Here is a 24,172-nt window from a genome sequence, read left to right as displayed (position 1 = left end):
CCTTAAAGGACAGGGAAGAGCACAGACTCTTTGCTGCTTTGGAATCTATTAATAAATGCTACCAGTTTGAGCATTTATTGAACAAAAGAAGTACTGTTGCTTCATCTCATCTTATTTTTATAAGAAATTTATGAGATAGGTTTTATAAGAACTTTGAGATAAGATGATCATAATCATATTCCTATTTATAGATGGTGAAGCTGATGTTCAGTATTGGGGGAAGATTTCCCAAAGTCACCCAGTAAGTGGCAGAAATGAAATTTGACTGCTGGAGTCAGATTTCAGAACTAAATTTTTAACCACCATTATTATATTTCTTTCTATTACATTATATGGGGTTTTAACTTGTAGAGTTCCTCTGAGTAATGATTAATTCTCCCTCCCTTAAAACATCTTAAGGAATCTGTAATGACATTTGATACTTTTGTAGAACATAGGAACATTTTAAATTCTCATCCTTTGATACAGGGTTTGCAAAATGTTTGGGATCCTTCTGATCACTGAAGGGGGATGTTTTTTGTAATGCCTGCCTTCAGACCAGAGGTACTAATTCCCTTTTCCATGCCCATTTCTCACCAGATAGTAATTGAAAGTTAAAACATAGAGTGTAAAGGCCAAAGTTAAGGGTTTCACCTCCAGGTGAACAAGATAATTCTACTAAGTCCATGACCACAGAGTACTGTCCTAACCCCAGCCAGCCTTCTCCCAAATATAAGAAGTATGGTTGCATCCTTAACAGAGGCACTCTCAGCCCAGACCCATGTGCAGATCCATAAACAGCATCATCACCATAAATGAAAGCAGTGTGATATGGCTGAGGAATGCAAATAGATTTTAGCTCAGTTGAGATTAGTGGTCAATGCTAAATCATGAATGGTTGCTGCCAGGAGGAGTGTTGTGTTGAGAAAGATTAGGAAACCACATTCAAGCTTTTCAAAAAGAATGCTGTAATTGATTGGTCTTGTCTGCCATGGGCTTGGTCTATGGAATGAGTGGTAAGTGCTCTGTACTTGTCATCCTTGGTATAGTCTATTAATATGAAAGAGCTAAGATATCTTAACCTTGGTTGGCTTAAAGCATTTGCATTTTAATTTGTGATTTCTTCCTCTTCGGTATTTCTTCTTCCATCTCTGCTGTACCTGAGAAGAAATGGCCAAACGCACCTTCTCTAACTTGGAGACATTCCTGATTTTCCTCCTTGTAATGATGAGTGCCATCACAGTGGCCCTTCTCAGCCTCTTGTTTATCACCAGTGGGACCATTGAAAACCACAAAGGCAAGTGTCATGGGCTCTCTTAGATGCAATTTTTAGGCCTGTATGAAACTTCTTGATTACTGTGGACACCAAAGAGAAAAACGGTGTCTGTTGATAGTTCTACGTGTACTTAAGCAGCCTAGAATAGCCGTCTCCCTTTGCATTAATTGCCCATTCTGCATTGATAGCAGTTTTTATCAAGTTTACCTTTGTCCCCAGTAGCCAGCTGACAGGCATTCTGACATGTACTTGTTTGCCATTAGCTTTTCCATTGATCTAAGCACAGCTCAAGATTTGTCAAGGTCTAGTAATGGCAGCTTTTACCCTGAGCCTCCAATATTTCAATTTGCCTCCTTGTAGACATCATTTTCTCCTGGGGGCAAAAGGAGAATGAAAGACTCACTGAATGAATGTCAATTAGTCTGTGAAGAGCTTTAGAGAAAGGGGTCTCAAACGTAAATCCTTACAAGGGCTAATCAAGTTTTGCAGATGAGGTGGAGTGAGGAGGTGGACCAAGGAGGAGACAGGTGCAATTCTTGTGAAGAAGGCCTACAGCCTCTCCCAGGTGGCAGCTGTTTGTTGTAGAGAGAACACATGATCTCAGATCTCCTGAGTTTTCCAGAGAAGCTGGAAATTGGAATTTTTAGATATCTCATGATTTTTTAAAATGTTGGAAACAAAGTTTTTGAGAACAATGTAAGCTACATTTACACAAAGATTGGCAGTGGGTCTTGGTGGAACCTCTGTTCCAGTCAGTGTTAGGTTACATAACTGTTAAATAAGTAGAGAAGACAGGTAAAGATGGAAGCTCTGACCAAAGTAAAAACAGGGCTGGCCTTAGGTCAAATGGAGAAGATGGTATTTTCTACCTCAGTTTTCCCTTTTGTAGCCTGTCTCTTTTCCTGCACATTCTCTACCATGTCCCAGGGCTTTGAATCCCTGGCAAATACAGAGGATCAGAGATCCTCTGATCCAGCAGTAGGCACAGCAGGGTCATAGACTGATAGAAGTGAAAGGATCATTAAGAATTATTCAGTTTTGGCTGGGCCCGGTGGCTCACGCCTATAATCCCAGCACTTTGGGGGGCCAAGGTGGGCAGATCACTTGAGGTCAAGAGTTTGAGACCAGCCTGGCCAACGTGGCAAAACACTGTCTCTGCTAAAAAAAAAAAAAAAAAAAAAAAAATAGCTGGTTGTGGTGGTGTACTCCTGTAATCCCAGCTACTTGGGAGGCTGAGGCAAGGCAGGAGAATTGCTTGAACCCAGGGGTCAGAGGTTGCAGTGAGCTGAGATCACACCACTGCACTCCAGTCTGGGTGACAGAGTGAGACTCCATTTTAAAAAAAAAAAGAAAAAGAAAAAGAATTATTCAGTTTTAGCTCTTAAAATTAGGAAATCAGGAGGCTGAGACTCAGGGAGGTTATTAATAATTATAGTAACTATTCTTATAGCAGTAGTTACTGTTTGTTAAATGGTTTCTATGTTGAGCACTATAGTGAGGATTCTAGAATATTTTCTCATCTAATTCTCACAAAAATCCTATAAGGGTGGATGCTAGTCCTACTGTTTACATTAGTTTCATTTTACACTTGGGGAAATGGAGACCCTGAGATTGCAAATAACTTACCCTTGGCTATGTGTTAAGTTTGGCTTTAGTTGGCATGACATTCCTGTGCTGGTAGCAGTGAAGCAATAGCGAAGGTGCCTGCTCCACTCCTTGCAATATTTGATGTCTTCAAGAAAATCTTGGCTTGGGAATGAGAAGACATGGATTCTAACTCCACCTAGAATTTGGTCGAAAGAGCATTGGATCCTGAGTTTGAGGATCTGGATTGCATACCAGATTCATCACATGCTCTCCATTAACTATTGGTTAAGTCACTTTTCTGATTTTCAGTTTTCTCATCTGCAAAACTGAGGAGATTATGTTAGGTGATCTCTAAGTTTTTTGAGCTCTGAATTTGCAGGATTTCAGAAGGAATCAGCTATAAATTTCTTGCCTAAGTACTTTCTGACCACAAATGCTTTGTGACACTGATATTTGATGCCTTGGCAACTCCTGACTATTGTCTGAGGAAGGGAAATAAACAAAATGATGAATATATAACATGTCTAAATAGGTAAAGAAAATCAAAGCTACATAGTAGCCATTGTTCCAAGTTTATAATATTAGTGAACATAGTTATTGTTCAAAACAGCCCCAGGAAGCAGGATCTTATTATAATCTCCATTTTATAGATGAGAACATTGGGGTGAAATAGGTTAAGCGATTTGATCACTTAGTAAGTGGCAGATTCAGGTTTCAAACCCAGGCAGTTTGTTTCTGCATCTGTCTTCCCACAAAAATCCTATATGTCATTCTGCTTCCCTTGATATTTGTATGTGTGTGTATAATAAATATATATGCATACACTAATATAGAATATATGTGTATAAATACATACACATATAGATATGAATATATAAATACTAGAATAATTAAGATGAAATTATATCCACATGTATACAGTGATCTAGGTTGCATTAAAAATAAGTCTTTAGAAGGTCAAAGAGGATCAGAGCCAAGGTAGAGCCAGCGGGGTGGCATCCTGCAGGTGAGGAGTTGAGTCAGATCTAGGTGTGATGGAAACGGACTAACTCTGAAGCAGGTGGTGGAGTTTGGTAGGTGGAGAGGAAAGGAGCGAGGAGTCTGGATAGAAAAAATGGAAGAAACCAGTCCCCAGATGTTGGATTTAGTAAACCTGGCATCTGTTTAGTTTAGCTGGAAAAGAAGAGCAGGGTGTTGAGTGAAGGCAGTGAGTTTGACAAGGAATGGCTCGTGATGAGGAGTTAAAGGATATTTGACAGATGCCTTGATTGTTAGTCTGAAACATCTCTCATCCTGTTTAGGATTATGATTTTTAAACAGGTTCTTGACGTTTCTCTCTATATATTTTTATGTATAAGAAAATATATAAAGAGTTTTCCTTATGAACCTGAGCCTATATATTGTATTCTAATTGATGTTGACAAATAAGAGGGCTGAAATGTTGTTTCTCAAATCTCTTATTCTGTTTTAGATTTAGGAGGCCATTTTTTTTCAACCACCCAAAGCTCTCCAGCCACCCAGGGCTCCACAGCCACCCAGAGCTCCACAGCCACCCAGAGCTCCACAGCCACCCAGCACTCCACAGCCACCCAGAGCTCCACAGCCACTCAAACTTCTCCAGTGACTTCAACACCAGAGCCTCCTCTATTTCAGAACTTCAGTGGCTACCATATTGGTGTTGGACGAGCTGACTGCACAGGACAAGTAGCAGATATCAATTTGGCAAGTAGACAATGGGCTCCTTAAGGAGACTGTGAAACAAGTAATTTTATTAGTTTACAACCTGCATTCATTTCTGATTATTACAACATCATCATTATCTTCTTCTAGCTTTTTAATTGACCTTGCTACTGTCTAGCACTATGAATTTCATACTAGAAGGAAGAGGAAAACTTTTATTCAATCACAACTCCCCTATAAAATCCATTGGCCTTTTTTTTTTTTTTTATGAGCAGAAGTGGCAGAGATGGCAAACTCAAATATTACAGGGGGTGAGCAGGTACCATAAATGACATCACCAAGCCAATGTAACATAAGAAATATCTACTGAATCCTCAGTTTGGGGGTGGGAGGTAGTAGGAAATGGTGGGAACTTTGAGGAAAAAAAAAGCACAAAGAAAGTATATGGATCTAGCTGATTGTTGCCATGTAAGAAATGGGGGCTCAGGGCTGTCCTATCTTGCAGTTTTTTAAAAGAAGCCCCCAAATCCCCAGATTAAAGAGTTGAAGATTCAAATCTCTTACTTAAAAAATAAAGGTAACTCTAGCTAAAACTGGAAACCTAGGTTGGACCAATACTGTGAAAGCAAATAAAACTTCTATGTGTCAGGTGTGGCCCTATTGACTGCTAGTCTTGGCTGTGTGATGGAAATACCCATTTATGTCAGTGCTTCCCTAGGAAACCAGAGCATGAAGTTGTCTAATGGGATTCACTCCCTCCCTCCAAGTAATCTTTACATTCCAGGTATGATTCTCGACTGTGTGTTCTGAAAAGTGATCCTGGAATGTGAACCCTAAATAAACACTCCAGGAGGGGTAATGCAAACAGTAGAGGGGGCATTCTAAAGACCTGGGTGTAGTTTTATGGGTAAATTTTATGACACGGTGAGAGAAGTGGCTTGGGATAGGCATATGTGATCTGATTTGGCTTAGGGAATTGTAGAGTCCTGATAAGTCAGGGGTCCCAGGGCTGAGGAGAACAATTGTTCTGAGAGATGGCTAATCATAGACAACCTGCTGCCACAACATCTTGTTCCCAAATACCTCACTCCGCATGTAGCCCCAGCAACACAACGTCGTTCTGCATGTGCCCCGTTCCAGCATGACCCTATAAAACTTCCCTCCAGTCCCTGCTTCTTTGCAGACAGCCCCTTCTCTGCTGTGCTGCCTGTTGAACCCTTGCAACATATTTTCATACTTTGCCTAAAAAATCTGCCTTTCTTTACTTATGACTGTCTCGGTAAATTTCTTTACCGCCCCATGTCATGGGCGGTAAAGGAATTTACCAGCCAGTTTCACCCACGACAGGAATGATACTATGGTAAAAGCCAGGGCGAGGTACCCTCTGTGAAGAATACTTAATTATAAATATACCATTTTCTTCAGAAAACAAAATCATACACTAAACAACCAACATGAGAAAGCCTTCAATCTTTAAAATGTTCCTGGGCAATGTGGGATGGAGGTAGAGGAAATATTTTTTCCTGTAGTACCTTAGACAGGCAGGAGAAAAAGAGCCATTGCCAAAACCAGAAAGGCCAGAAAGATCTCCTGTGCTAGTGTTAGTAATAGAATTTCCAAAGCCTCACCAGCTCCCTCCTGCCCATAAGCCAGGGAACAGCTTCTGCCAACCTGATTGATTCTTTGCCTTTGCATTTTTCTACACCGAAGATTCAAGCCTCCTTTATGATATTTTTTGGCTTCCTTGTTCCTTTTTCTTTTTAATTTTTGAAAACATATATTCTCTCACTCAGAGCCACCATGTCCTGTGGATGTTTTTCTTTGTCTTTCTGCAGTCGCCTATATTGTATGTTTGTGCCTGGTTTCTAGTAGCAGGGGAGTGAGACAGAGCAGCTCTGATTGTCTCTTCCTCTTTAGATGGGCTATGGCAAATCCGGCCAGAATGCACAGGGCATCCTCACCAGGCTATACAGTCGTGCTTTCATCATGGCAGAACCTGATGGGTCCAATCGAACAGTGTTTGTCAGCATCGACATAGGCATGGTATCCCAAAGGCTCAGGCTGGAGGTAAGTGATTTGAGAGGAGAAATGAATGAAGAAATGATATGGTTTAAGGAAAAGTGGATGAATGTGACAGGAACTAATTCCTCTTGGTTTCTCATTCAGTGAAATTCTACTATCTTCAATATTATACACTCCTGGCAATATAGCAGATAATCTTACAAGGAGAATGATCCTCACTATTTCAGTCTAAGTTATCTTGGTCAAAATTTGCTTTCAATTCTGCTGGTGACTCATCATCATTATTAATGCTAATGTTTTTGTTGAAAGCTTATAATGTGCCAGGTGACTTTTATATATATATTCCCTTATTTAATCCTCCTTGTTAGAAGTTGGGAGAGCACCAATTAATCACTAAGTGCTTCCTCAAGTTCTCAGACAATTGAGAATACATGTGAGGCATCGGATGTGAATTAAAACACAACATTGAAATGAGGTTGACCGTGAATTCGTAGTTATAGAAGCTGGGTAATAGGCACATAGGGATTCATTATAGTATTCTGATTATTTTTGTATGAATTTGAAATTGTCAAATCCATACAAAAGGAAGAGGAGGAGACAGAGAGAGAGAGAGAGAGAGAAAGAGAGAAAACGAGCAAGCAACCAACCAAGCAAGTGAACGATAGAACTTCCAGTTCTATCTTTCTAAGGCAATTTCTAAGCCCTGACCCAGTTACATTTTCTGCATGGGATCAGGTCACTAAGAGAGAATGTGTTCTGTTAAAGTCTGCTAACATATTCATGAATGTGAGAAAGAGGAGCGGCTGGAGCATTGACCAGAACAATGACCATAAATGTCCATCATGCAATGTCAGGTTCTACTAGCCTCACCTATTAAACACTTTTCTCCTCCTGCTGTGTGAAGGGGCCAGTGAGAGGGATAATGAGATGGCCTAAAAGCATCATTTTAACATTGCTCCCTCTTAGGGAGGAGAGTGGAAGCCTCCCCCATCACATGTGGGAAGCATCCCCACATGAGGAACAGGGGATTAAGTGTTTTCCCCACTCCTGCACTTAACCACAAAACAGTGAGGTGGCTTTGTTGTTATTTCCATTTTCTGGATAAGAAAACTGAGCCTTAGAGAAGGTAGGTAAATTTCCAAATTTCACACAGTTAGCAAATGGTAGAGCTGGATTCTAAACACAGGTATGGTAAATTCCAGAGTCCACATTCTTTTTTTTTATTTTTTATTATACTTTAAGTTCTGGGGTACATGTGCAGAACGTGGAGTTTTGTTACATAGGTATACACATGCCATGGTGGTTTGCTGGACCCATCAACCCATCATTTACATTAGGTGTTTCTCCTAATGCAATCCCTCCCCTAGCCCTCCACCCACCGACAGGCCCCAGTGTGTGATGTTCTCCTCCCTGTGTCCATGTGTTCTCATTGTCCAACTCCCACTTAAGAGTGCGAAAATGTGGTGTTTGGTGTTCTGTTCTTGTGTTAGTTTGCTGAGAATGATGGTTTCCAGCTTCATCTACGTCCCTGCGAAGGACATGAACTCACCCTTTTTTATGGCTGCATAGTATTCCATGGTGTATATGTGCCACATTTTCTTTATCCAGTCTATCATGGATGGACATTTGGGTTGGTTCCAAGTCCTTGCTATTGTGAATAGAGCCACAATAAACATATGTGCGCAAGTGTCTTTATAGCAGATACATTCTTAAAAGTGACGTTATTCTATACTCTTAGAAGGAAAAATGCATTGACCACTTGCTTTTTGTAAGGTACTTTGCTAGTGTCACTTCAGGGGATGCACAACTAAATAAGTCACAATTCATCTCCCTTATGAGGTCATTATCTAGTTGGTGGATAGAAGGAAGGACTATGAAATATGGAGATATACAGAAATATACAGTTAGCTATAATTAACCAAAGGAAGGTACAGTGGGATAGTAATTGTCTATTACTGGGTAGGAAATTACCCCAAACTATAGTGGCTTAAAACAACAAACATTTATGATTTCACATGATCTATGGGTCAGGAATTCTGTCTTGGCTAGGTGGCTCTGGTTTAGGTTCTATGGCAATCAAGTTGATGGCAAAGGGTGAGTCATCTGAAAGCTTAACCCAGGCTTGAAGGTCCACTTCCAAGATGGTTTGTTCATGTGGCTGTTGACCAAAGGCCTCAGTTCCTCACTCTTCCTATCCTTATGACACAGCAGCTAGATTCCCTCAGAGTGAGTGACCCAAGAGAACAAGCAAGGAGGAAGTTACAGTGCATTGTATGACCCAGGTTTAGAAGTTATACACCATTACTTTCACCCTGTTCTATTCATTAAGCAAGTCACTAAGTCCAGCCCACACTCAGTGGTGAAAAAATAAGCTTTACTTCTTGAAGGGCAAAATATCTGAGACTTTGTGTACATATGGTATTTTAAGATCACCAATAGGGGTTCAGGAATGCAAATTAGGAAAACATTTTCATGGTGGAAATGACACTTGAGTGAGCAGAATTTTAAATGGTTAGGATGGGAAGGGAGAGAAATCTGATGGAAGAAACAGAATGAACACAGAGAAGCACAAAGGAGGGATGTAGACTCTTTTATGAGGGAACAGAGGAGATCTATTAGGACATATGGAGGCATGTAGTTGGAGATGTATCTGGATGATATGTTTATCATAATTGCAGAGGGCCTGAGATGCCAGCTTGTTTTTAATTCTGTGGGTGATATGGACTCTGAGAAATCTTCTGAGTGGCGGAGTGATGTAAACATGATTTTGTTTTAGGATGATTAAACAGGTAGAGATGTTTGATATGGATTGGAATAGAGTGGAACTAGAAGTGAGGACAAAAATTAGCAGATTCTTTAAAGTGATACTGAGGCTCTATTGGTGAGGGTCCAGTTAAGAAAACAGTAATCATCATACTAGGTATTTCAAACAGAGGGATTTCACCCAGGGGAGTTTTACAAGATGTTAAAAGGCTGAAGGAACAAGAAGGGGAAGCTGGAGTTGCTGGAAGTGTTTTTATTTTTTATAACTTTGCCTAACAATTTCCCCCTTTATCACATGAGGCTGGCACAAAGATCTTAAATCAATGTGATGGCAGTGAGACTACGTGGTGGTGGGATAGGAAGTTAAATGTGAGTCGGCCGGGTGTAGTGGCTCACGTCTGTAATCCCAGCACTTTGGGAAGCTGAGGTGGGTGGATCACTTGAGGTCAGGAGTTCGAGACCAGCCTGGCAAACATGGTGAAACTCTGTCTCTACTAAAAATACAAAAATCAGTTGCACACTGGCAGGCGCCTATAGTCCCAGCCACTTGGGAGACCAAGGCAGGAGAATCACTTGAACCTGTGAGGTGGAGGTTGCAGTGAGCCAAGATCACTCCACTGCACTCCAGCCTAGGTGATGGAGTGAGACTCTGACTCAAAAAAAAAAAAAAAAAAAAAGAAATTAAATGTGAGTGAGATTTGGAGATGAATAGACACAAAAGCCAATACTTAACATAATATTCATGCTGAGTCTGGAACTCTTGTCAATGCCTTGTATGGATTAATGTACTTACTCCTCCAAATGACTCTATGAGGGAGGTATTATTATTATGTCATTTGGCAGATTGAGAAACCAAGTTTGCAGAGGGCCAAGTAACTTATCCAAGGTTGTACAGATAGGAACTATCAGAGCTGGGATTCAAACTTAAGCATCTTGGTGTCAGAATTCATGCTCATTTCTACTATACTATACTGCTTTCCTGAAAAATGAGATGACTCTAATTGCGAAATAGTATGGTCATTAGCAGAAACAAAAGAACCGAAAGGTAGACTTTGGCGGGTAGAGTGGGGAGGAGTTTAATGTGTTGGTTTGTAGATGTTATTAAGTCAATAGTAGGCACCATTTATCTATCTCCTCCTATTTTTACATCCCTGTGCAATCTGAGACCCAGTGGGAAGGCTGTTAAATGAACCCACTTAGTTTTCCCAAATTAACCCAAAGGAAGGTGTGAAAAATAAATGTAGCTAAATAAGTGCCATTAAGATTATTTATAACGCCTGCTTCTACGTAGGTTCTCAGTCTCGGCTTTAAGATAGATGAAATTTCCAGCACAGAATGAAGATTATGGAAGATCTCTGTGCAGTGAGGCAGGACAGGAAGTTTTTACACCACAGAAATTGGTGAACAATACAAATGAGGGCTTTTAATTTTACTGCATGTTCCAGAGAGACAGCTTATCAAAGTGTCTATGCCATACTCAAGGTAAACATTGCTAACAATTGCTTTGGGTTTGACACTTTTGCTGGATCTTTTCTTTTCTTTAATTAATGTTTGTGTGTACATGGTACATGTAGTTATGGGGTACATGAGATGTTTTGATACAGGCATGCAATGCCTAATAATCACATAATGGAAAATGGGGTACCCATCCCTTCAAGCATTTATCTTTGTGTTACAAACTGATGGATCATTTTTTAATTATCTTTCACAAAAAAGCCACAATGATACCAAACTTTAGATTGCAGCTTATTAAAGCATAATCAGCAACAGATACTTGGCAACATCACCAGTATTCTCTCTGGTGTTTTCTTGATGTGTATGCACCATATGAAGACATTAGTTGTGCATTTGGATGTTCATTGATCGACTCATCCACTAAACATTTACGGAGTCTCTTTGTATTAGTTGTCTATTGCTGTACAACAAATCGCCTAAAAACTTAGTGGCTTAAAACAACAATAATAAATGTTGTTCAAGGTTTCTATGTGTCAGGATTCCCAGAGTGGCTTGGTTAGATGATTCTGACTTGTTTTAGAACAAGTCATATATAATCACTTCTGTGTCATGATGTGGCACTCAGATGCTGGCTAGGGCCGCAGTTGTCTGATGGCTTGACCAAGGCGGAAGAAATTACTTCTAAGGTTGCTCACTCAGATGGCTAGCAAGTTAGTGCTGACAGGATGCTTCCTATCCACTTAGGCTTCTCCACAGGATTATTAGGGTGTGCTTGCATCATAGTGGATGGCATCCCCTAGACCAACAAGTCTAAGAGTTCATTTCAAGGCATACTGAATTCTTCATTTGGGAAATGAGGTACTAGAGTAGCTTAAAACCTTTGCAGTTTCTGCTCACTATGCCTGAGTTGCTTTTCCCCCAGATATTGCACAGCCGGCTTGCTTTCTTCATCTAAGCCTCTGCTAAAAGACAGCCACTCTTTAGAAGATCTTTCCTCACTAACACCCACTACTTTCTTTTTCCTTATGCAACAATGTTTTTCTTCATAGCATTTATCACTCTATGATATAATATTTAATATTTATTTGCTTGCTTACTGTCTTTGTCTTTCATTAGAAAAAAAATATCTTCAAGACAGGAACCTCATATATTCTTTTGCTTAGAGCACCTGTTGAATGATGAATGAATAAGAGTACTGGTTCTCTAGTTAGACGAGGGTCTGGAGTCTGGCACTGCTACTTATTAGATCAATAGGCAAATTATTTAATTTTTGTATAATTCAATGTTCTCAGCTAAAAATGGGCTTAACAATACCTGTGTAGCTCTTGAAATTGTAATAAAGATTTTTAAATACATACTGTATATAACATACCTAGCATTGTGTTTGCTTATAGCAAGAATCTATAAAATGTTAGGTATTGTTATTATTTTGTTGTTATTACTATGATAATATCCTCAAACATACAGTAAGGGGCCATTTGAAAGGGATGTTAATATAGTTTGGCTGTGTCCCTGCCCAAATCTCATCTTGAGTTTTAGTTACCATAATCCCCATGTGTCGTGGGAGGGACCCCATGGGAGGTAATTGAATCATGAGGGTGGGTACCCCCATGCTGCTGTTCTCATGACAGTGAGTTCTCACAAGATCTGATGGTTTTATAAGGGGCTTTCCCCCCCTTTCACTCTGCACTTCTCCCTCCTGCCATCATGTGAAGAAGGACATATTCGCTTCCCCTTCTGCCATGTTTATAAGTTTCCTGAGGCCTCCCCAGTCATGCTGAACTGTGAGTCAATTAAACCTCTTTCCATTATAAATTACCCAGTCTTAGGTATGTCTTTATTAGCAGCATGAGAATGGACTAATACAGATGTTATTGGTATGGATCAGTGATTGAACTCATCAAAGCCTTTTCTCATGTTGAGCTCCTATGTTATCCCTCTTCTTAGTTCAATTACTTTTTTTCTTGAAGGTCCTGAACAGACTTCAGAGTAAATATGGCTCCCTGTACAGAAGAGATAATGTCATCCTGAGTGGCACTCACACTCATTCAGGTCCTGCAGGATATTTCCAGTATACCGTGTTTGTAATTGCCAGTGAAGGATTTAGCAATCAAACTTTTCAGCACATGGTCACTGGTATCTTGAAGGTAGGCAAAGAGCCCCAGAGGCAGCTGTTCTTTACCATCGCTTATAGGTATTTTAGGAGTGATTGGATGTGATATGAAGAGTCACTATAGGATTTGGGTCTGAGCATAGTATTAGCATGTACCATTCTTTCTCCTCCCTGACTCTATCTTAGCTTCTTGTTCTGAGCTATGGGCTTTTAGGGATGAGGCACGGATGATTGGAAAAGAAGGCTTCTATGGGAGTAAGCCCAATGTAGTTATTTAAACAGACAGAAAACATTTTGGTTTGGGGTTCTTTATAGAGGGCACTACATGGCCTGTTCTTTGCACAAAGTCACACAAAGAGAAACCCATGAAGGAGCCAAAAGTAATTACAAATAATTCTAAAATTTTAAAATATTTCCCAAAGTACAAAGAGAATCCAACTTATAAACACACATCCCAATTTTTCAAGTTCTCTACCATAGATACAGACCTCCGTGGTGCTCCTGACAAATACCCTGAAACTCCTCTCCTGTTTCTGGTTTCAGTAGCTTATACTCCTCTCTTTTCTGTCTTTCAGCTTATTATTTTGTTGCATAGGATCCTTGCTAATGTTTTGCTTCATTTTATTGTATTCCAGGCTTATTCTCTATTTTTTCTCACAATGTCACCCCCAAAATTCAGAGATCCAGCTGGCATAGGCAGAAATTGCTTTACATTGATGTTTTGCAAACTGAGGCTTGCAATGTATTAAAGGCTTATGAAATCAATTTCATGGATTGCAAAAAACATTACATTAAAAACGCTAAAAAATAGATTGTAAGATATACTGTATGACACACAGTCGGTATAGTTTGCTTTGTGGACTTTTGTTTTGGGATGCATATGTTGATGTGTATTAAGTTATGATGAAAAATGTATCTCTCACTGTAGTTCACAGTCAAAAAAGTTTGAACAACTCTGCCTTGGTGGTAGAATGGCAAAGGTAGGGAGGTGGAAGCAGTTACATGTTAGCAAAACTTGTATTAGTGTTGTAGGAGTCAAGTCTCCCATTTTGGCTATCTGAAGTGACAAACTGAGCCTCATTTAGCAATCCTGAGAGAGCAAGAGATGAGACTTTTTGTGAGCTCAGGCATTAATCAGTCCTGTGCTTCCATATAACACAGCATTTCCTTTATCTCAACCTTGAAAGCCATTTCTGTTTACCTCCAGATTGGCAACAGCGATGTTGTTCTCCAGCTTTTATCCCATAATGTGGACACATTAGAGACAAAGGAAATTGTTCACAGGGCTCTTCAGTTTATATTGACTAAGTTATTATCCCCACCAGGATTTCTAAGCTTATAACATCCCCCTCTTTTTTAACCTTCAGAGCATTGACATAGCACACACAAATATGAAACCAGGCAAAATCTTCATCAATAAAGGAAATGTGGATGGTGTGCAGATCAACAGAAGTCCCTATTCTTACCTTCAAAATCCACAGTCAGAGAGAGCAAGGTGAGGAGGAATCGTCAAAATGAAATTGTTTCATTCCCTTTAGGGAACAGCAACAAAATCTAAGTACAGGGTTGTTACTTGATGAATATGGTGAGGTCCCAAGAGAGTATTACAGCTATAATATCTTAAAAACATCTTTATAATCTAAAACAAGCAGAAACAAAAAGTGAATGTAGAAACAAACACCAATTTATTAATGTATCTTTCCACTTTGTTGATTATGGGAGCCAGTGTGGATGTTTGAAGGACTCTGGGCTTTGAAATCAGGAACAACTGTGGTCTCAGCTTAGTTTTATTGCTTTCTAGTTATGTGACCTTTAGTGATTTACTTATCTTAATTTATTGTCACTCAGCTTCTTCATCAGTAAAATGGAGATAAAAATGTGCACAATGCATATTTATTAAATTAATGAATAGCTCTTTTATTATGTGTTATCCAGAATAAATCATCTTAGTCCATGAGAGTGTGGCAAGACAGAGAAAATAAAAGGATAAAGAATATGGACAGAAGAGTAAGAAATAAACCCACATATTTGAATGGAAAAACTAAGGGAGAGGATTATTTTGCCTTTTTGTCTTTTTTTAAGTGATGAACCAGGTTTGTGACAGAAGAGAAGTGCTTGGTTACTGTACCACTGTAAAATAATATCACAGTTTGAACTTGACCACTTGACATTTAACATTTTTCTGCATATTTTTCAATAGCTTTCAAAGGAGATGATTTTTAGAAAATTTAATCTGATTTCCCTTGAGAGGACATAAAAGAACACTTAAGTTGCAGGTCTTGAATGCTTTTGATTTTGCAAATTCCCTGCTCTTTTAAAGAGATTTCATTAAAAATTGATATGAGTAGAAATTTCAAAGACAAATAAATCCCTTTTGTAAGAAATACATATATGTTATATAATATTGTATGTTATATAAAAATATGTGTATTTCAGCTCCAGTTGCTTGACCTAGTCCCCGAAACTTTGATCGCAATTGCATACCCTTTCCTTAGCTGATAAATGAGGTACTGGATGCAGTTCACAGAACTACTGCTTGTCAAGACATCTCACTTACTGAGAGGCATTTTTGTTTTTGTGTCAGCTGCTACTGTTCATCTTACATGAGGGTCAGGCTCTAACACAGAACTGACTGTGCTTTTCTGTTTTACTGACTAGGTATTCTTCAAATACAGACAAGGAAATGATAGTCTTGAAAATGGTAGATTTGAATGGAGGCGACTTGGGCCTTATCAGGTACTGTATTTCCTTTTTAAAAATAATTCTGTCTGGGTAGCTTTTCTTAATTAAAGAGAAGGGAAAAGAGACCAGAATAGTACCAGCACACACTGAGAGTAAGTTGTGTGGCTAAGAGTCCAGGCTCTGGAGTCAGACACAACTGGGGTCCAGCCATGGGCCTTGTACAGGGTTCTCAGTCTCTCAGGGCTTAGTTCTGCACTTGCAAAACAGATTTAATACAGGGAAGATAAATGAGGAATCTTGGTGAAGAGCTTGGCACAGCATCTCACATATGATATAAAAACTCAGTAAACATTAACGCTTATTATGTTATCAAGATCTCATATGTGGAACTTCCATGATGGTAAACAGTTATCTCCTAATAAAATGAAAAAACAATCTGACCAACCAGGAAAGTGATTATGGCATTGAGATTATTTACCTGTGTTTCCCTAAAAGGATTAAGTCCAATGCAGGACAATGCCAAGTAGAGATAAAATAGAATTGAGAACACCTAAAAGAAGCAAGTGAGGGAAAATTACAGCTGGGGCCAGCTTTTAGCACAATTATCTGGGAGTGACAGCATTTAGGAAAACACATGGATTTTGTTTTCTTGAAAATAAGGCATTTGCGTTCATATGTGATTTTGGTTACTGCAACTGGCCTGACTCTGGAATTGACTGGGTGGGTAACTTGGTTCCAGACTCTTTGACCTATGGACTTGCAAATGATGCAGACATGCCTTAGGGAAGTACCAGATAGCGCTGGGTGCTAGAGTCAAATGGCTTGGGTTCACTCTGGGCTGTTGTCCTTATTAGCAGTGTGACTTTAGACAAGTTCTGTGACTACTCTGTCTTCCTGTTTCTCATCCCTAAGCATTTTTGTGCATACCATGGGATAAAGTAAGTATTTAAAATGTTGATAAGAATGATTAGAAAGATGATAAAGGGTCTGCCAAATAGAATTATAAAATATCTAAGTGAAAGATGCTATGTGAATAAAACTTGCAGTAAAATTGACAAAGTGGTGAAGAAAAACATTAAAAACTATGATTCACAGTTCACACACCAGAGTTGGCCCTAAAACTAGGTGGAGAACAACATGGTAATAAAAAGTTCAGGTCTTGAAGTAAGGTTGTCTTGGCTTCAAGTCCCAGCCCTCTGCCACTTACTAACCCTGTGGCCTGGAGAAAGTAACTTAATCCACTTAAACCTTAACTATCCTATTTGAAAATGGGAATAATAATACCCCATAGGGTTGTCTGGATTAAATGATATAATGCATACAATTTAATCCTATCTCTCATAGGATTAAATGAGATAATGCATACAAAACTCTAGTTCTGTGCCTGACATAGAAAAAAGTTTAATCATTTTAGCTAAAAAGGAATAGAAAACATATTCTACCTCTTCTAAATAATTCCATTACTAGCATATTAGAATGCTTGAAATTCTTAGCATTTGAGTTCCTCTTTTGTGTTAAAAGTGAAGTCACTAAAAACTCCCTAATAAAATTTGCTATATGGGCTGACATAATAGGACTTATTCTTCTATTACAACAAATTTATCTCTTGATTAGTTGCCCCATAGCATTTAACTCAGCACACTTTCTAAATGTCAGGCATGTAACTGTGTGAGTGGGGTATGTTATGATGAATAAGGCAAGGTTTCTATCTTTAAGGGTCTCACAAGCTGGTGGGGTGATTGGGGCAGGAGACAGAGACAAATATATAGACAAGTAACCATAACATGAATCAGATGACCAGCAGTGCTATCACATGGGCGTAAATAATGCTGTGGGAGTTTGGAGGAGGTAGCCCTGAGTTTTTCCTGAGAGCACTGTGGAAGGCTTCCAAGAGAAAATGACATTTGAGCTGGACCTTCAAGGAGTCATGGGATTTCTCATGGAGTCATGAAAAACACAGACTCATGAGGCCAGAGTGTGGGTGAGGTCAGGGCATCGGTAAAAGGTGGACTGGAAAGGTAAGACAGGTCCAGATTCTAGAGCACTTTAGTGGGGCATTCAATTACAAGAAGGGCAGGATAACAGCATACATCTCTGCTAGTTACACTGAGTATCCCAAATTTGTTGCGACAAGGAGATAGAGTCGCCCTTATAGTTTCTATTTAACTCTTGGCTGAAGGACCAAGACCATTTACAATTCCTTTTTAGTAGTTTTTGAACCTTTTTTTTTTTTTTTTTTCCTGAGACAAGCTTTTGCTCTGTTGCCTAGGCTGGAGAGCAATGGCGTGATCATAGTTCACTGCTGCCTCAAATTCCTAGGCTCAAGTGATCCTCCTGCCTCAGCCTCCTTAGTAACTGGGACTACAGGCGCTCACCACCACACCTGGCTATTTTTTAAAATTTTTTGTAGAAATGGGGTCTTGCTTGTTGCCCAGACTGATCTCAAACTCCTGGCCTCAAGTGATCCTCCACCTCGGCCTTCCAAAGTGCTTGGATTACAGGTGTGAGCTACTGCACCTGGCCAGTTTTTGAATCATTTAATAACTGGAACAGAAAATTCAAAAATACTATTATTTTGGCCAGATGTTCTTTGCTTCCATACATACAATTATATCATATATCTGGATGTCTTTCGGTCAGCCGTCAAGGTTATAGCAAAGCTTTTCCATCTGTTGTGCTTAACATCCTGCAATAACTTTCCATTGTTTCTGAGCTGCCGTATGTTATCTTTGATGTAATTGCTCCTGCAATTGCCTCTTGTTGCATAGTGTAATTGCTCTTTGAATACGTTAAAAATGATCCAAAATATAAAGTCAAATGTGGGCTGCTAAGTAACTCATCCACCATATGTAGGTGCCTGCTGTTAGACAGAATCCCAAGGTGTGAGGAGTTTGGAAGCACAGTAACTCAGAATCACAGAGCATGGAGATGACCTAGTTCAACCTCCAGCAGAGGAACAAGGGCCTAGAAAGGTGATGTGACCTGCCCAGCATCACAGCCCAGACTATCTTCTTCACAATGAAAACCATATTTGAGTTCATAATTCATTCCTTCTTACTTTCATTTTTGTTTTCAGTTTTTCATTCAGCAAGTCAGCACTAGGGACCTACTATGAGCCATGCAATACTTCCTTGGAATGATGTATTCCCTGGCCTTAAAATCAGGAATCTAGTACCTTGGAATCTAGTACCTATGTTTGTGCTACTGGAATGAATCCATTAAACTCTCTGAGACTCAGTTGCCATATTTTCAAATGTGGCTATCGTATCTTCTCTCCACACAGAGATTATTATGGGATACACTGATGAAAAAATATAGATGGAGTTGCTGCCCTTATAGGACTTCAGTCTACTGAGGGAGACAGAAGGCATACAGATAGGCATACAATACATGTAAAATTATAATTGGGCTCAGTGCTAAGAAAGGCAGGTGTGTAGAACTTTCTTAAAGGAATTTGACCTTGTCAGAGAGATTGGGAAAGGTTTCCCTGAGGAAGTGACAGCAATGGGAGCTGGAAACTGGAGTAGGAATTAACTGGCAAAATGGGGGGATTGGAAAAGAACATTTAACACAAATGGGGAAGCATTTGAAGAACTGGTAAAAGGTGTGTGTGGCTGGAGTGCAGAGGTCAACGGGGCAGGGTATTGCAAGACAAAGTAAGAAATAGAGATTAGATGGCACGACAAAGAATTTGTTTTTCTATACCAAGAGGAATGAAAACTCATTAAAGTGTTTCAAATTTAGGTTGGGAGTTGGGGCTGTCGAAGGATTGGGAAGAGTGTAGACTTGAGGAATGAAATAAAATTATGTTCCTGAAACTATTCCATAAACCATTAAGCCCTCTACAATTGTGAGGCCACCATTTGCTCTAGTTGCTGTATGTCAGAAAAATCTATGTTAGAAAATTCTATGTCAGAAAAATATTGCTATCTTTGTGGCTTTTTCCCCTTACACAAAAGCATTCAATGTTTTTTTCTGCAGACATGAATAACATGTTGTGGATGTTCTGAATTGTGAATTAAAATATAAGCTGTGTAACGTTTACAAAATTCACTTTGGGAGACTCTGTAAGGTACTTCAAAGAGTCTGTCATCCAATAGAGGAGAATAAACAGAACCTTGAGAGTCTCGGATGCAATAAGACACTATGTGTATGAAGAAAACATGAAGGGAGAAAGCAAAACAGGTTTCAAATGTCTACATCAAAAAGAAAGTCACAAGTGCAGATAATCTGAGTGGCAGTTGTGGTCAGTGGAAGAGCTACTACTCACATAGCTACACTTATGAAGGCAGCTCTGAGACAGGTGAAGAGGCCGACTTATTTCTTCAAGGATGCTGCAACTGAAAAGGCTTTGTCTTGCTTTTCTTCTCATTGCCTTCCTCTTTTCTTCTGCCAAGTTTTCTCCCTTGAATTTGCAGCAGTCACATAGACTCCTCTTCTCCTTCCTTCTCCTTCTCCTTCCTCTTCTTCTTCCTCCTCCTCTCTCCTCATCCCCCTTCTCCTCCTCCTCCTCCTCTTCCTCTCCTCTCTTCTCTTCTCCTCTCCTCTCCACTGCCTTCTATTTATATATTACAAGCTCTTTTATTCTTATAGTCAGTGGTCTTGTAAGGGAGCCCTTTAAAGGCATATTTTTAGATGACAGGGGCAGTGATTTGTGTAAGCTATTTGAATCATTTGTGTAAAAAGTTAGAAAAATCCTATTTGTGCTATTACACTAATTTATTCAAATGGTATTGACTTATAGAACTCAGTTGCAGTATATATATAAATCTCTATCATCTATGACTATGACTTCTTTATTTAAAAACTTTTTTTATATAAAACTGTTTTTTTAATTGACACAGAATAATTGAATTATTTTTCTTGAATTGTAATGTCTGACTGTTTATTCTCTATGGTTTTCTGTATTCTGACTCTATATTCTCCCCTCTGTCCACTTAACCCCACTCAAATTGCAAATGCTGAAACCTTAGTGACTGCCCTCTACCAAACCATTCTTGTTCTCTTTTTTTCATCTCATCTTGTCTTTGTCTTCCTAAATGCCTTCTCTATCATTAGCATGAATTCTGCTTTATAAAGCCTTCCTCTCTGTTTATTTTATTTATTGCTTTTATTTAAAAAATAAATAGAGACAGGGTCTCGCTATGTTGCCTAGACTGGTCTTGAACTCCTGGCCTCAAGGGATCCTCCCACCTTGACCTTTCAGAGTGTTGGGATCATAGGCCTAAGCCACTGTGCTTGACCCCTGCTTTCTTTTTCTATATCTTTCACAGAACCTCTTTTTCTTGTTCTGCTCCATGTTGTGAAGCTTGATGCTGTCTTCCTGCTCTAACTTTACTTTCTGCTTGCCTGTATTCTTCTTCAGTGGTGCTTGGTCATGGTTGTGCAGTGAGCTTTCATCCTGCGTCAGGTTCACCCCCCTCCCCTGCCCCGTAGGTGAAGGTGCCTAAAAGGGCTTTTTGTTGACCAAGATGGTGACTGTTGACTGATAACAAAGATTGATCAGCCTTGTGTAGTTTAAATTGTCCCAAGTTTAGAAACCAAAGCCATAAAAAAACTGTTGGCTGGAGATATTGGACAATTTGACTGTTAAATTTCTGGAAAGTTCTTACTTAACCTGAAAAAAATCTGGGAGATTATTATTTTTTTTCTAAGTTTTTTTTCAGTATAAAAATAGTGTGTGCTTACCATAGAAAACTTGAAAAATAAAGAAAGTAGAAAGGAAGGAAAAATTAAATTAAAATTATACTACCTCAAATCAATCATGATCAATATTCAGGTGCATTTGCTTCTGTTCATTTTTCTACGTGGAACATATAATAAGAAATACACATGACTAAAAGGTCATTCTGTAAACGCGAATGCTCACTTGGTTTCACTTACTGTGCACTAGAAGCTTTAAAATACTATAAAAATATTAACAATGTTATCTCCATGTACTGAGACCATCAAGTATCTGTTTTTGTAGTGATCCTCTTCTTATCTAATAATGTGTTTTTTTGGTCTTAAATTCTACATAGTCTGTTAATGTGGCTAACCCAGAATTTGCCATGTATATTTTTCTGTCATTTTCTTTGAACCTTTCTTTATTCTTACATTTTAAGGGTGTCTCTTATGAATATCATATAGCTTTAGTTATTTCTTTTGTACTCTGACAATCATTGCTTTTTAAGTGAATTTAGTGTATTTTCAGGAATTGTGATTATTATATCTGAACTTTTCTGTATCTCCTCACTTTGTGCTATTTGTCTCACCTTTTCAGTGCTTCTTTTTCCTCCTCTCTCACCTCTTACTTTTTTTGGATTGATAGCTATTTTTAAAATATGTATTTAAATGGCAGATTGTAGTTTATAAAAATGGCTGCAACAACACAACAATTGCTCTTATTCCACGTTTTATCCAAAGTGACCTTGCCACTCTCCATTAAAAAATAGAGATTATTTTCCTAGTTCTTGAACTTTGGCTGGTCCTGTGACTGCTTTGAACAATAGAACAATGCAGAAATGATACTGTGCCAGTGCTGGGCATAGTTTTTTTTAAATAGACTTTATTATTATTTAATTAATAAACTATATTTTTAAAAGCAGTTTCAGGTTTACAGCAAAATTGAGCAGGAAGTACAGAGATTTCCCATATATACCTTCTTCCAATACATGCACAGCCTCCCTTACTATCAATATCCCCAACCAGAGTGATACATTCCTTATAACTGATGAACCTACATTGACACATCATCATCACCCATAGTTTACCCTAGGGTTCATTCTTGGTGTTGTATCACGTAATTTTTAAAATCTTCTTTTCTTTTATATATTTTCTAAAATTTCCACAGTAAGAAAAAAATTAAAAAGTCAAAAAATCATGTGGGGATCCTGACACTCACAGCCAGCTTCTATTAAAAGTTTGTTACATAGTCTTTCAGACTTTTTCTAAGCACATTTATAATATTTTTCTTAAAAAGTGGGATTTTATTATATTTACAGTTCATTAACTCTATTTTTAATTTAGCAATACCTTATGAATGTCTTTCAATGCCAGTTAGTATTTTTTAAATCACTGTTTAAAAATTGCTATGTAGTATTCCATTCTATGTTTCATAATGTACTCAACTAATCAGCAATCATTTGTTATTTAGGTTGTTTACAGTGTTTTCTGTCATAAAATACATCGTGATAAGCATTTTTTTTTTTTTTTTGAGATGGAGTCTTGCTCTGTTGCCCAGGCTGGAGTGCAGTGGTGCAATCTTGTCTCACTGCAACTTCCACCTCCTGGGTTCAAGCGATTCTCTTGCCTCAGCCTCCTGAGTAGCTGGGATTACAGGTGCTCACCACCACACCTGGCTAATTTTTGTAGTTTTTTAGTAGAGACGGGGTTTCACCATGTTAGCCAGGCTAGTCTCAAACTCCTGACCTCAGGTGATCTGCCCACCTCGGCCTCCCAAAGTGTTGAGATTACAATTGTGAGCCACCACATCCGGCCTATGATAAGCATTCTTGAACAGATACATATTTGCCAATGATTTCCTTAAGCTAAATTCCTAGAATGGGATTCCTGAGCCAAAGAGAATGTTTATATTTTAAAGCTTTTCCTATAAATTGCCAAACACCCCTTTGTTGGTTTACTCTCCCGTTACTCAAACATGAGCAGAATGTTGTTTGTCATACTTTTGCCAATCTTAGTATTATCATGCTTTACAATTGTTGCCAAGTAACAGGCTTAAAACAGTCAAATCACTGTTGTTTTCCTTTGAATTTCTTCAGTTCATGGTTTGGCTCAAATAGGCTCAAATAAAAAAAAAAAAGTCTATTGGTCATTTCCTGTTTCTTGTTGCACTTACCATGTAATGTGCAAGGATTTTTAAATTTTTTTATTTTTATTTTTTGACAGAGTCTCACCCTGTCGCCCAGGCTGGAGGGCAGTTGCGTGATCTCAGCTCACTGCAACCTCTGCCTCCTGGGGTTCAAGTGATTCTCCTGCCTCAGCCTCCCCAGTAGCTGGGATTACAGCTGTGCGCTGTGCGCTGTCACTCCCGGCTAATTTTTATATTTCTAGTAGAGATGGGGTTTTGCCATGTTGGCCAGGCTGGTTTCAAACTCCTGCTTTGGCCTCCCAAAGTGCTGGGATTAAAGGCGTGGTGCAAGGATTTTGACTGCTGTAACTTAATGGAATTTACCCTAATGAGATATTTCTCCAATATTGTTATTTAGAAGGACTTTTTCATTCAGGATTTTTGAAGATAACAAAAGGATTCCTTGAGAACGTACATCTCTTCTCTGGGATGGAGATGGTAGAAATATTCTGTAGGATACTTGTCCCAGGTGTGCCTGTAACTTTAGGAGGGCTCTTCTGGCTAGAGCTCATTGTTCTTTTTAAAATCTGAGCAGTCCGGTGTGTATTCTTTTCTTCTGCTGGTTTAAAATTTAGCTTGCCCTTTGGGTAAAAGTCTGGGCCCAATAATCCTTCCAGTATAAGACAATGAAACACCCTTTCCTCTTCTTCTCCAAAGAGTTTGCAGTGGGTTGGGGTGAGGATGATTGTGAGGAAGTGAAAAGGAGGGTGTAAAGGTAATTAATGACAAGTGCCACACAAGATAGAATGTGAAATTCCAGTGGCTT

General features: G+C 39.0%; 1 protein-coding gene across 2 annotated transcripts in view; it reads left to right on the top strand.

Annotated features, from left to right (window-relative positions):
• Positions 1 to 1,149: 1,149 nt before the first annotated feature.
• LOC100437539 (putative inactive neutral ceramidase B) overlaps positions 1,150 to 24,172 on the top strand; it is a 63,735-nt gene continuing 40,712 nt past the window's right edge. For both annotated transcript variants that reach the window (XM_054523519.2, XM_024254163.3), the window contains exons 1-6: positions 1,150 to 1,276; positions 4,314 to 4,564; positions 6,440 to 6,589; positions 12,733 to 12,909; positions 14,243 to 14,370; positions 15,534 to 15,611. In XM_054523519.2, coding sequence (XP_054379494.2) covers positions 1,150 to 1,276; positions 4,314 to 4,564; positions 6,440 to 6,589; positions 12,733 to 12,909; positions 14,243 to 14,370; positions 15,534 to 15,611 — 911 coding nt within the window. The remainder of the gene's footprint in view (positions 1,277 to 4,313; positions 4,565 to 6,439; positions 6,590 to 12,732; positions 12,910 to 14,242; positions 14,371 to 15,533; positions 15,612 to 24,172) is intronic.

The sequence above is a fragment of the Pongo abelii genome, chromosome 8 (assembly GCF_028885655.2).
Source record: "Pongo abelii isolate AG06213 chromosome 8, NHGRI_mPonAbe1-v2.0_pri, whole genome shotgun sequence".
Taxonomy (NCBI): Eukaryota; Metazoa; Chordata; class Mammalia; order Primates; family Hominidae; genus Pongo; species Pongo abelii.
The sequence above is the reverse complement of the archived record's forward strand: the minus strand, read 5'-3'. Positions and strand labels throughout refer to the sequence as shown.